Raw genomic sequence first — 11,418 nt, 5'->3', positions numbered from 1 at the left:
AATTGAAAAAGCCAGGCACAGTGGCTCAAGCCTGTAATACCAGCACTTTGGGAGGCTGAGGCGAGAGGATTGCCTGAGTCCAGGTGTTTGAGACAAGCCTGGGCAACTTGGCAAGACCCTGTCTCTACAATAAATGTTAAAAAAAATTAGCTGCCGGGCTCAGTGGCTCAGCCTGTAATACCAGCACTTTGGGAGGCTGAGGCGAGAGGATTGCCTGAGTCCAGGTGTTTGAGACAAGCCTGGGCAACTTGGCAAGACCCTGTCTCTACAATAAATGTTAAAAAAAATTAGCTGCCGGGCTCAGTGGCTCAGCCTGTAATCCCGCGCCTTTGAGAGGCTGGGTTGAGTGGATTGCCTGAACCCGCAGGTTCGAGACCTGCCTGGGCGGTGAGACTTCATCTCTACAGAAAATCAGAAAATCAGCTGGGTGTGATAGCGCTTGCCTGTAATTCCAGCTAATTGGAAGGCTGAGGCGGAAGGATTGCCAGAGCCCAGCAGGTTGAGGCTGCGGTGGCTGGGAGCAGCCACTGCACTCCAGTCTGGACGACGGAGTGAGACTCCAACTCAAAAAAGAAAAAAAAAAAAAATTAGCCGAGCAGGGTGGCGTGTGCCTGTAGTTCCAGCTACTTGGAAGGCTGAGGCAGAAGGATTGCCCAGCAGGTTAAGGTGTAGTGACTGTGAGCATGCCACTGCACTCCGGCCTGGGAGACAGAGTGAGACTCCAACTCAAAAAAAAAGTTAGTAGAGACTAGAACACTAGTATGTTAAAAGCATTAAGGGAAAATAGTTGACAACCTAGAATTATGTACCTCATTAAGAGATTTGAGATATAATTCACATACCTTTCAGTTAGCCTATTAACAATGTTTTAGTGTATTTAATGGTTTTTAATATACTAACAGAGCAAGTAACTATCATCACAGTTAGTTTTAGAACATTTTCATCATCTCAAGAAGAAACACTGTATTCTTTAGCCAAGTAGCACCCCTATTTAGCTATTCCTCTGGTTCTAGATTGGTCTTTTACTTATACTCTTAGTGTTTTAATTTCCTATCTGCTCTCTTATTTGTAGTGAGGGTAAATTAAATAAAGTACCTAGAGATGTTTTCTATGTTGTAAAGCTGTATACAGGTAAGGTGGTGTTTTATTCTTACTAGGGCATGTGACAATTACATTGGGTAGTAAATACTATTATCCATATTAATGAAGCAGTACTGTGGAATATAAGTATTCTGAGAAGGGTTAATGAACATCTGCTATGGGAAGAACAGTATGTTTAGTGCTATGGAAGACAAAAAAATGCAAAGCCCACCAAAAAGCTTAGGTAAATTTCACTAGCATAAGTACAAGTTGAAAGAAATACTAGTTAAAGAAAATTCTAGTTGAAGGAATGAATGAACAAGAAATAAACTGCAAAACTAATAGAAGCTGAGCAAGTATAAAGTATCAGTTATTTAGTGGAGACAAAATACAAAATAAGGCAGGAAGTTTAAATCAGAGTTTTGATGTAACAGAATACTGCTGTGAAGAATTTGATTCGTTCCTGAAATCCCAGGAGGTTGTATGTGTATCTTATGTAGATATCAGCAGTTAAACTTACCAGTGTGGTTGCCTTTAGTTGGCATGCAATGATACTGTATTTATAGTTAGGTAGTTGGAATAATTTTGTATTTATAGTTACATGTGCCGTCTGATACCATACAGATATCCAACATAGCCATCTGAGGAGTGAGGATTACTAGGTAGACCCAGCTGGAAGGCTACCTGGTTTATGTCTGTTTCTCTAGTTCATTTCTGGTATAGTTAACATTTTTCTAATTAATACTAAATGCTAAACTCAGCTGACCTGCTTCTCTAATCTTACAGGTTTTTCTAACACCTTTCCCCAATAAAGTAATAAATATTTTGGCTTAAAAGTTGGACAGTCAAACTGTTTGATCACACATTTATTAGGTTCCTATTGTATTCATATTTATGTCATGCCTTTGGTGCTTCAGAATACAAAACTGAGATTTGTCAACAAAGGATTGAGGCAGAGGAGGCAGTAATTTGACTAGCAGAGTAAGTATTATTTTGTCCTGAGGATGCTCAACATATGTCTGTGGAATGAACCTAGTGGAAAACAAGATTTGCCACAAATAATCACATTGAAATAGTCAGGGATGTGCCTGACGTGGTGGCTCACACTGTAATCCCAGTCCTTTGGGAGCAGGGTGAGAACTTTCTGAGCCCAGGAGTTCGAGACCAGCCTGGGCAACTTGGCGAGCCCTCATCTCTACAGTAAATCAAAAAATTAACTGGTGGTGCTTGCCTGTGGTTCCAGCAACTTGAAAGGCTGAGGTGGAAGGATTGCCTGAGCCCAGCAGGTCAAGGCTATGGTGGCTGTGAGCATGCCACTGAACTCTAGTCTGGGTGACAGTGAGACTCTGACTCAAAAAAAAAAAAAAAAAGAAATAGTCAGCAATGGAATTTACCCACAGATATACAGAGGTATGAAAACATAAAAGAACTCTGAATGAGAGTAAGATGCCACAAAACAATGTAGCATCCTGTTTGATGTGGACCTCCTGTCAACTTCAAATGGTGTCCCAACCCCACTAGTCATGTCTCCCTTCCTTCTCTTCACAGGCTCCCTGGGTCTCAGCCATTTGGGTCCCCAGTGGCCCCTGTGGTCAGCCAACCAGCTGTGCTTCAGTCCTATGGCCCTCCCCTGGCAAGTGCACAGGTGACTGCACAGTTGGCTGGAATGCAGATCAGTGGTGCTGTGGCCCCAGCCCCTCCTCCTTCAGGACTGGGCTATGGTGAGTAGTTGTGACCACAGAAATATTACTGTCCCCTTCTTTTCAGAGGCATTAGACTCTGGGGGTATACCTGAATCTCTCTTTTTTTTTTTGAGTTGGAGTCTCACTCTCAACCCAGGCTGGAGGGCATTGGCATGCTCCCAGCTACCGCAGCCTCGACCTGCTGGGCTCTGGCGATCCTTCTGCCTCAGTCTTCCAAGTAGCTACAACTACAGGCGTGCGCTACCACACCTGGCTAATTTTTGATTTATTGTAAAGACGAGGTCTCGCCAAGTTGCCCGGGTGGGTCTCGAACCCGTGGGGTCAGGCAATCCTCTCACCTCGGCCTCCCAAAGTGCTGGGATTACAGGCTGAGCCACCGAGCCTGGCCATATCTGAATCTCTTATTTCCCTTTTATTTCCTGTGCTTCTGAGCCCTGGAAGGTGGGACAGTCCTACCTGTCCTTCTTGTGTGAAAAGGGAAGTGATTTACCGAACAAGGAGGCAGCATAACTGGGCTTCTGATTCTACCTCTTCTACTTCTCAGGCCCACCAACATCGCTGGCCTCAGCCTCAGGAAGCTTCCCTAACTCTGGTCTGTATGGCACCTATCATCAGGGCCAGGCTCCTCCCCTTATCCAGGCCCAAGGTCACCTTGGGATCCAGACTCCTCAGCGTCCTGCCCCACCACAGGCCTCCAGCTTCACACCCCCAGCTTCAGAGGGTCCTCGGATGCCTTCAATGACTGGTCCACTCCTGCCCGGACAGGGTTTTGGAGGACCCCCAGTGAGCCAGCCCAACCATGTGTCCTCACCTCCTCCTCAAGCTCTGCCCCCTGGCACCCAGATGACTGGGCCCCCAGGGCAACCACCACCTATGCACTTCCTCCAGCAGCCAGGCCATCAGCTGCAACAAAATGGTGAGTCTTTCCCAAGGTCTGTGTAGAAGTCAAAGACTTAGCTACTCAGGTGCTTTCTTTTGTTTGTTTTTAGTATTGCTTGTTTTTTGGTTTTTTTTTTTTCAGTTGGAGTCTCACTTTGACACCCAGACTGGAGTGTGGTGGCCGTTCCCGGCCACCGCAGCCTCGACCCACTGGGCTCTGGCGATTCTTCCGCCTCAGCCTTCCGAGTAGCTGGAATTACAGGCATGCGCTACCACGCCTGGCTGATTTTTTTATATATTGTAGAGATGAGGTCTCGCCAAGTTGCCCAGGCGGTTCTTGAACCTGCGGGCTCAGGCAATCCACTCACCTCAGCCTCCCAAAGCGCAGGATTACAGGCTGAGCCACTGAGCCCGGCTTAGTATTACTTGTTAAGTGGTGAACTAGATGATGGACAGCTTCAGGGTATTATTACCAGAATGTGAGGTTTATAAGACATTGTTTTTTTCTTAGTTTAGATAGTGTGGTCTTTCTCTGAATGGCTTTGCAGGCATTAGTATACCTCATAATTCTATGTTTATAGGAGTCTAGTCCTCAGACCTTAAGAAGAAATAGGGAGGGCATTTTGAGTTCATCAATCTTGTGCCTTTGTCTTTCAGGTTCCTTTGGACCAGCCCGGGGCCCTCAGCCTAATTATGGAAGTCCCTATCCAGGAGCGTCCACCTTTGGCAGTCAGCCTGGGCCTCCTCAGCCACTGCCTCCTAAGCGCCTGGACCCTGATGCCATCCCAAGCCCTGTGAGTAGATACTTGTGGTCCCGGGGAAGGGTTTTGTGTCTGTAGGTAAGCAGGTCGATTCAGATGAGGCATTTGCCTAACATGTTTTGATAATTTTCCCTTTCACTCATCTTCTTGAAAGCCTAGAACCTAGATGTAGTTTTTGACAATTTGAATTAGAACTTAAAGTTCAAGGAGTTCAAGGAGTGGGGGCAGTTTTGCTTTACAGCTGGGCAGGAAAGGAAGGGAAACCAAGAGTGATTAGCAATGTCAGCAGAGCTCTGGGTTGAGGGCTGTGTTCTGTCACTATTGGACATATATAGCATTGTAACCCTTGTTCTTCTGTGGAGTCGTGGCTGGGTCTTTTCCCCTTCGCTCTAGTAGGACAGCTAATGGGTAGAGCAGGTGGAAATTAACTGGTGTTAGATGTTAAGAGAAGGAAAGCCTCACTGGTTTCCCCCTGCTCTTACTTGCCGTGTTTTAGGTGGAAGCCCCCAGTACTTTTGTTTGGTAGGTTTCTGCTATATGGTTGGGAAAGAGTGATGAACAGTTTAGAAAGGCAATGTGTATGAAACATCTCACTGGGAAAGCTGATTCTCCCAGAAAGAGGGTGAATTTCACTTTTAGATCCATCAGAATCCTCAGGCCCTCCTTATCAGACTCAGACACTAGGACTATACTCCCAAGTAAGGCCCGCTTTATAGTTCTGTCTGTAACATTTGCTATGTCAGTTACCTCACCACCTAGCCATTGTCATATTCCATTCTGTTCTCTTCCCTCTTTCCTGGGGAGCTACCATAGTGAGGGAGTCTGCTGGCTAAGGGGGACCTAAAAGGATTGAGCAGCCCCTTCTTCCCCCTCCTTCCTTTGCCCTCCTTCAATGAGAAGGAAAGTCTGGTCGGATGTGAGGGGAGGCTTCTTTCAGCATAATACCAGTCCTTAGATGGGAGATTTGGCCTTTTGGAGGGAACCGTCCTCTTCTTCCTTAAGTCCTCTTCTTTCTTCTTCCATTTAGCCCCTCTCTCTATAGACCCTACTCGCCTTCTGCTTGCACCCTTTCCTTATCTTTCTACATGATAGTCTGAGCCAATAAAGCCTCTATGTTGGGCCAGAAAATCTTGGAATTTCATATCTAGAGGGGGCTTGATTTCAGCAGTATGAGCTGGGCTCTAGCTATTCATATCTAACTCATCAGGGTTGAGAGAAGTAACATCTGCTTCTTGTTCTTTTGTCTCCCTCCCTGTATTTCCCTGCTGCCTTTATTATTAAAACACTAAAAGCAACTCAATGAGCTGCCTCCTCAGCAGAAAACCAGGCACAGAATAGACCCTGATGCCATTCCTAGTCCAGTAAGTGCAGGGGGTGGGTGTGTGTGCGTGTCATTCCTGTGTTAGTGCCATCCATGCATGCCTGTGACCTCATCTTCACCTCATGCACCATGTCCATCCCTCTCCATTCTCTTCCCTTAGCCCTTCTGAATCCTCACTTTTATAAGTGAGAAGGATATGCATGCCTCAAGTCACCATGTAGTAAAGTGGTAGTAAGCTGTTATCAGTGCCTTGAGTATGGGGTGGTGGAAGGTCAGTTTCTAAGGGTGGGGCCAAATGGCATGTTAAGCTTTTGGTTTTAGTCCTGCTGGCTCTTCCAGGAGCCTGCATGTAATGTGTGATGGAACAGGACAAAATTATACAGTTGATCATTCCACTTTGGGTTGATTTGTCTATAGCCTGTTGTGGAAAAATATTTGAGTAAGTGACTACTTATGTATAGGTTCATGGTACCCCAAACTAGCATCTCACAGGAGAAGGTACTGCTGGTTTGGGAAAGTATGGGCCACTTTCTCCTCTGGAGAGTCTTTTTGACTCGGATATATTTCTAAGCTTCAACCCTTTCTGCTATGGAATACAGAGTCCTATTTGCCCCTTATTTTTTCTTGAAGTAACTGACCGAATGTTGTCAGCCTGCAGAAGAGTCTGATTACCAGCTTTGCAAATCCTTTATTTTCTTTTGCCGAGTCTGTCAAAATGTAGAGGACTGAGGATTGAGCTGTAAGGATTGGTTAATTATCCTCTCCTCCCATATATACACACTGATGCCTACCTGAAAGTAAGGCAGCATCTGCTTCCTCACCTTACCTGATCATTTCTGCCTGTTTAATTCTCTCCTCACCCTGTCCCTTGTAATTTCATTGAGTGTAGAGACATTCCAGGTAGATTCATTTTTACATGGTTACTGTTGTCTGTTTTCCTACTCTGACTCAGAATGTGTCTTGGGGAGAGAAGGGTACCTTAATGGGGGAGGAGAGTGGAACCTAATCATGTCTGAAGGTTTGTGTCAGAGCTGGCGCTTTCTCAGAATGGGAGGAATAAAAGGGTACTCTCCATTGAATAAGAGGGTACTTTCCATTGATTGGTGTTTGGGTGGTAACTCATAAAGAAGCCCATTCTCAGTGTTGCCTGCCCAGCATCTGGAATAGAAGATTGGCACTGTAGCATTTTATATGATCTCCAGAAGGAGAGCAGGCCTGGTGCATGAGGTGTTCCTTGGCACATTTTTAGTTTCTATGCTACAGCTCTAGCCTTTCTTTCTTGGCATTCTGGGACCTGGCACTTCCTTTTCTTATGTCACCTTACTGGTTTTACTTCTTCCCTGCAGATTCAAGTCATTGAAGATGACCGGAACAACCGGGGTACAGAGCCATTTGTTACTGGAGTACGGGGTCAGGTGCCACCCTTAGTCACCACCAACTTCTTGGTAAAAGACCAAGGTGAGAAGGGCATTAACTCCTCCCCACAGGGGCTTTTCCTTCAAGATCAGCGGTTTATGGATGGGGCTTTTATGAGTCTTTAACCAGAGACCAGTTCCCCTCAGTCCCTCGGGAAAAAAAGCCAACATCAACTTTAGCATTTGTGAAGGTGATGGGGTGGATCACCAACAGAGAGCTGGTGTCTGGAGGGATTCTGTGATCTGACTCAGGTCCTTTACCTCCTCTTTCAGGGAATGCAAGTCCCCGATACATCCGATGTACATCCTATAATATCCCTTGCACATCTGACATGGCTAAGCAGGCTCAGGTACCCCTGGCAGCTGTCATCAAGCCTCTGGCAAGGCTGCCCCCAGAGGAGGTGAGTTAGGGAAGGGGTTAGAGTATAATGAAAGGGAGGGAGGTAGGGGGGAATAAACTTGTTCCTAGATATGATTCTGGCTATCACAATGAAAGAAATCTTGGTTGCAAAGGAAGGGAGATTATCTTATCTTTAGCAGCTTTCTATCCCAGGGCTCATGCCTGGAGGGGATAGTAGGATGAGAGCAAAAGCCCCAGAAATTGCTGTGTGGGAACATAGTCCATAGAAGGAACAAACAATATGAAGAGGCAGGGCCAACTTGTAGAGAAGACAGCTAGATGCCGGAACCTCTCATATCGAGGCAGGGCCAACTTGTAGAGAAGACAGCTGGATGCCGGAACCTCTCATATCTACAGATGATAAGAAGGACATTCTGTTTTTTCCTTATATACTACTCTATCATCCCAGGTAGGTTGGGATGGGTTAGGACAACATATAAGAGAAAAGGTAGATTAGAATCCTGTAGTCGTTCCCTCATCTATCTTGGGCCAGATCTGTCACCCCAGTACCTGAAATCAGCATGAAAAGAGAGAGCTAAGCAGCTGCTCCACCAGGCCTTGGTAGGACACCCTCATGTTCAAACCTCGCTAATCCAGTGTAGGATAGAGTTCTAAGCTCAAGGCTCAGTTTATATTCTACTTCTATCTCTGTCTTCCTCCATCTGTTTTTCTATTTCTTTCTGGGTCCCATTCAGGTTGGTTGGACACTGGTCTCATATCTGTGGGGTGGCATCTGCATGGGGCATCAGTAAGTGTTACAGAATTCTAGGGATGGGGGAGGTGAAGTGCCATAGATATTTGGTTAGGAAAAGAAGTAGGATTCAAGGTCCTTAAGGCAAGAGTGAAGGGGATTGAAGACGGGACCAGAAATAAGAATCCTAGATAGTCTTGGCTTTCTTCTCATATGCCCATGGCAGCTCTTGACTTGGTATGACCAGTTTCACAGTCCCCCTCTCAATGAGAAGTACAGTTCTGAGGATGGAGAGTAGGGAGAAGGAACTGTAGAATTTACTCTTAGGGACCTTTTCCTGTGAACAGTACCTTCATTATTTGTCCTTGCTCCCTTCCATTGTATTCTCTCTCCAGGAAAAATATCTGAGCCATGCCCCTTCTCCCTTTATTGCCACATATCTGAACCTACTGTAGCTTCCCTCTATGTCTGATCCCTCCCCTTTGCTCCTTAGGCCTCACCATATGTCGTGGACCATGGAGAATCTGGCCCCTTGCGCTGTAATCGCTGCAAAGCATACATGTGCCCCTTTATGCAGTTCATTGAGGGAGGGAGGCGCTTCCAGTGCTGCTTCTGCAGCTGCATCAACGATGGTATGTTCACAAAGGCTGGGAATGGTGGGAGGAGATCTTGATTGCATCTTTATTGCTGTTTCTAGTTAGATGAGGGTGAGCTGGGGAAGTAAGTACATGTAGGGATTTGGGGTGTGGAGTGAGCTCAGCCAGGACCAGACTAAGATTGAGAGTAGGTCTTTGAGTAACACACTGCCATACTCCCCACAGTTCCCCCACAGTATTTTCAACATCTGGATCATACCGGCAAACGTGTGGATGCTTATGACCGTCCTGAACTATCCCTTGGCTCTTATGAATTCTTGGCCACTGTAGATTACTGCAAGGTGAGGGAAGGTAGCATGGGAGGAGCAGTGGGTAGAGGATAATGAGACAGCTAAAAATTGCTGTTATCATTTCCCTCACCCCTTTGTTGTCCCCTTTGATGCTCACTTCTCTCTAGTCCACTGGCCTGCTTACCAATACCGCTTCCCCCCCATTTCCTTCCTCTGCAGAACAATAAGTTCCCCAGTCCTCCTGCCTTCATCTTCATGATTGATGTCTCCTACAATGCCATCAGGACTGGTCTTGTTAGGCTCCTCTGTGAGGAGCTCAAGTCACTGTTGGACTTTCTACCTAGGTGAGAGTTATAGAGCTGAGGTGCTTCCTTTGGTTAATGATGGGATGTCTGGGCTGACCGAACAGATGAAGCCTGATGTCATGAAGTTATGGATGGTGGAAAAAGTGGCAAGTCTGGTAACAATGTCACCTTCTGCAGGGAGGGAGGGGCAGAAGAGTCAGCGATCCGCGTTGGGTTTGTCACCTACAATAAGGTGCTCCACTTTTACAATGTGAAGAGCTCGTTGGCCCAGCCACAGATGATGGTTGTGTCTGATGTGGCTGACATGTTCGTGCCACTGCTGGATGGCTTCCTGGTCAATGTCAATGAGTCTCGGGCAGTCATCACCAGGTAAGAGCTAGATTATGAAGGTAAAGGGTGGGTGGTGTGAGTACAACATAGAAGCCAGGGAGTTGAATAGAGGGGTTAGATAGTAGATGGACAGGGTACGTAGCTTAGGAGTTGTCAGAGTCTGGAGGCCTGATGACTCTTCAGGGAATTGAGAACTGAGGCATCTGGAATCTGGATAGCAATTTTGGTTGTCTCCTGTCACCTGTCTCTTCAGCTTATTGGATCAGATTCCAGAAATGTTTGCAGATACAAGGGAAACAGAAACAGTATTTGCCCCAGTTATCCAGGCTGGGATGGAGGCTCTTAAGGTAAGGCTAGAGTCCATGGCAACTTCCTCTTCTTCACTTTCCTGTGACCATTTTATCCCCTTACAACCTCTGTTTCTTCAGTAATTGACGGCTATCCACTAAATTAGCCTGTCTAACATAATTGGTGCTTAATAAGTGATAAGAAAAGGAAGGAGTGAATAATGGACGAATATAGGAAAGAATGAACAAATAGTCCTCTCTTTTTCCTAGGCTGCTGAGTGTGCAGGGAAACTCTTTCTGTTCCATACATCCCTGCCCATTGCAGAGGCCCCAGGAAAACTGAAGAACAGAGATGACAGGAAGCTGATCAACACAGACAAGGAGAAGGTGTGGGACTGGAAGATGGTGGGGGGATGTGTGGGGGCAGGAACTTTACATTACAGAGCAGGGTAGGGACGCTTCACAATGCCATACTCTTATTCTTTTTTTTTTAAGTTGGAGTCTCACTCTGTTGCCCAGACTGGAGTGCAGTGGCCGTTCCCGGTCACCGCAGCCTCGTCCTGCTGGGCTCCAGCGATCCTTCTGCCTCAGCCTTCCAAGTAGCTGGAACTACAGGCGCACGCTACCATGCCCGGCTAATTTTTTTCATTTATTGTAGAGATGAGGTCTCACCAAGTTGCCCAGGCGGGTCTCGAACCCGCGGGCTCAGGCAATCCACTCACTTCGGCTTCCCAAAGCACAGGATTACAGGCTGAGCCACTGAGCCCGGCCATACTCTTATTATTGACAGATACTTTCCCTTTTACATGTCAGATCTTCTCCACTACCAGTTTTTTCTGCTGCTGCGACACCTCTCTACCCCATCCCATCTCTTTTTTTTTTTTTTTGAGTTGGAGTCTCACTCTGTCACCCAGATTGGAGTGCAGTGGCCGCTCCCGGCCACCGCAGCCTCAACCTGCTGGGCTCTGGCGATCCTTCTGCCTCAGCCTTCCGAGTAGCTGGAACTATAGGCGCGCGCTACCACGCCCGGCTAATATTTTGATTTATTGTAGAGATGAGGTCTCGCTGCCCAGGCGGGTCTCAAACCTGCGGGCTCAGGCAATCCACTCACCTCGGCTTCCCAAAGCGCGGGATTATAGGCTGAGCCACTGAGCCCGGCCATACTCTTATTCTTGACAGATACTTTCCCTTTTACATGTCAGATCTTCTCCACTACCAGTTTTTTCTGCTGCTGCGACACCTCTCTACCCCATCCCATCTCTTTTTTTTTTTTTTTTGAGTTGGAGACTCACTCTGTCACCCAGATTGGAGTGCAGTGGCCGCTCCCGGCCACTGCAGCCTCAACCTACTGGGCTCCGGC

The 11,418-nt window shown here is 46.7% G+C and overlaps 1 protein-coding gene across 1 annotated transcript in view; it reads left to right on the top strand.

The window, feature by feature from the left end:
* The window catches only part of SEC24C (SEC24 homolog C, COPII coat complex component), a 27,290-nt gene that overhangs the window by 11,032 nt on the left and 4,840 nt on the right, over positions 1-11,418 (top strand). Inside the window, exons 4-15 of the mRNA XM_021718009.1 lie at positions 2,629-2,801; positions 3,328-3,699; positions 4,320-4,456; positions 5,716-5,784; positions 7,091-7,202; positions 7,433-7,560; positions 8,744-8,882; positions 9,072-9,187; positions 9,356-9,480; positions 9,619-9,810; positions 10,025-10,118; positions 10,329-10,445. Of these exons, the coding sequence (XP_021573684.1) occupies positions 2,629-2,801; positions 3,328-3,699; positions 4,320-4,456; positions 5,716-5,784; positions 7,091-7,202; positions 7,433-7,560; positions 8,744-8,882; positions 9,072-9,187; positions 9,356-9,480; positions 9,619-9,810; positions 10,025-10,118; positions 10,329-10,445 (1,774 nt within the window). The remainder of the gene's footprint in view (positions 1-2,628; positions 2,802-3,327; positions 3,700-4,319; positions 4,457-5,715; positions 5,785-7,090; positions 7,203-7,432; positions 7,561-8,743; positions 8,883-9,071; positions 9,188-9,355; positions 9,481-9,618; positions 9,811-10,024; positions 10,119-10,328; positions 10,446-11,418) is intronic.

Source organism: Carlito syrichta, unplaced genomic scaffold (assembly GCF_000164805.1).
Source record: "Carlito syrichta isolate Samal-C Ts95f unplaced genomic scaffold, Tarsius_syrichta-2.0.1 Scaffold311707, whole genome shotgun sequence".
Taxonomy (NCBI): Eukaryota; Metazoa; Chordata; class Mammalia; order Primates; family Tarsiidae; genus Carlito; species Carlito syrichta.
Note: the sequence above shows the minus strand (reverse complement) of the source record. Positions and strands in the feature narration are given on the sequence as shown.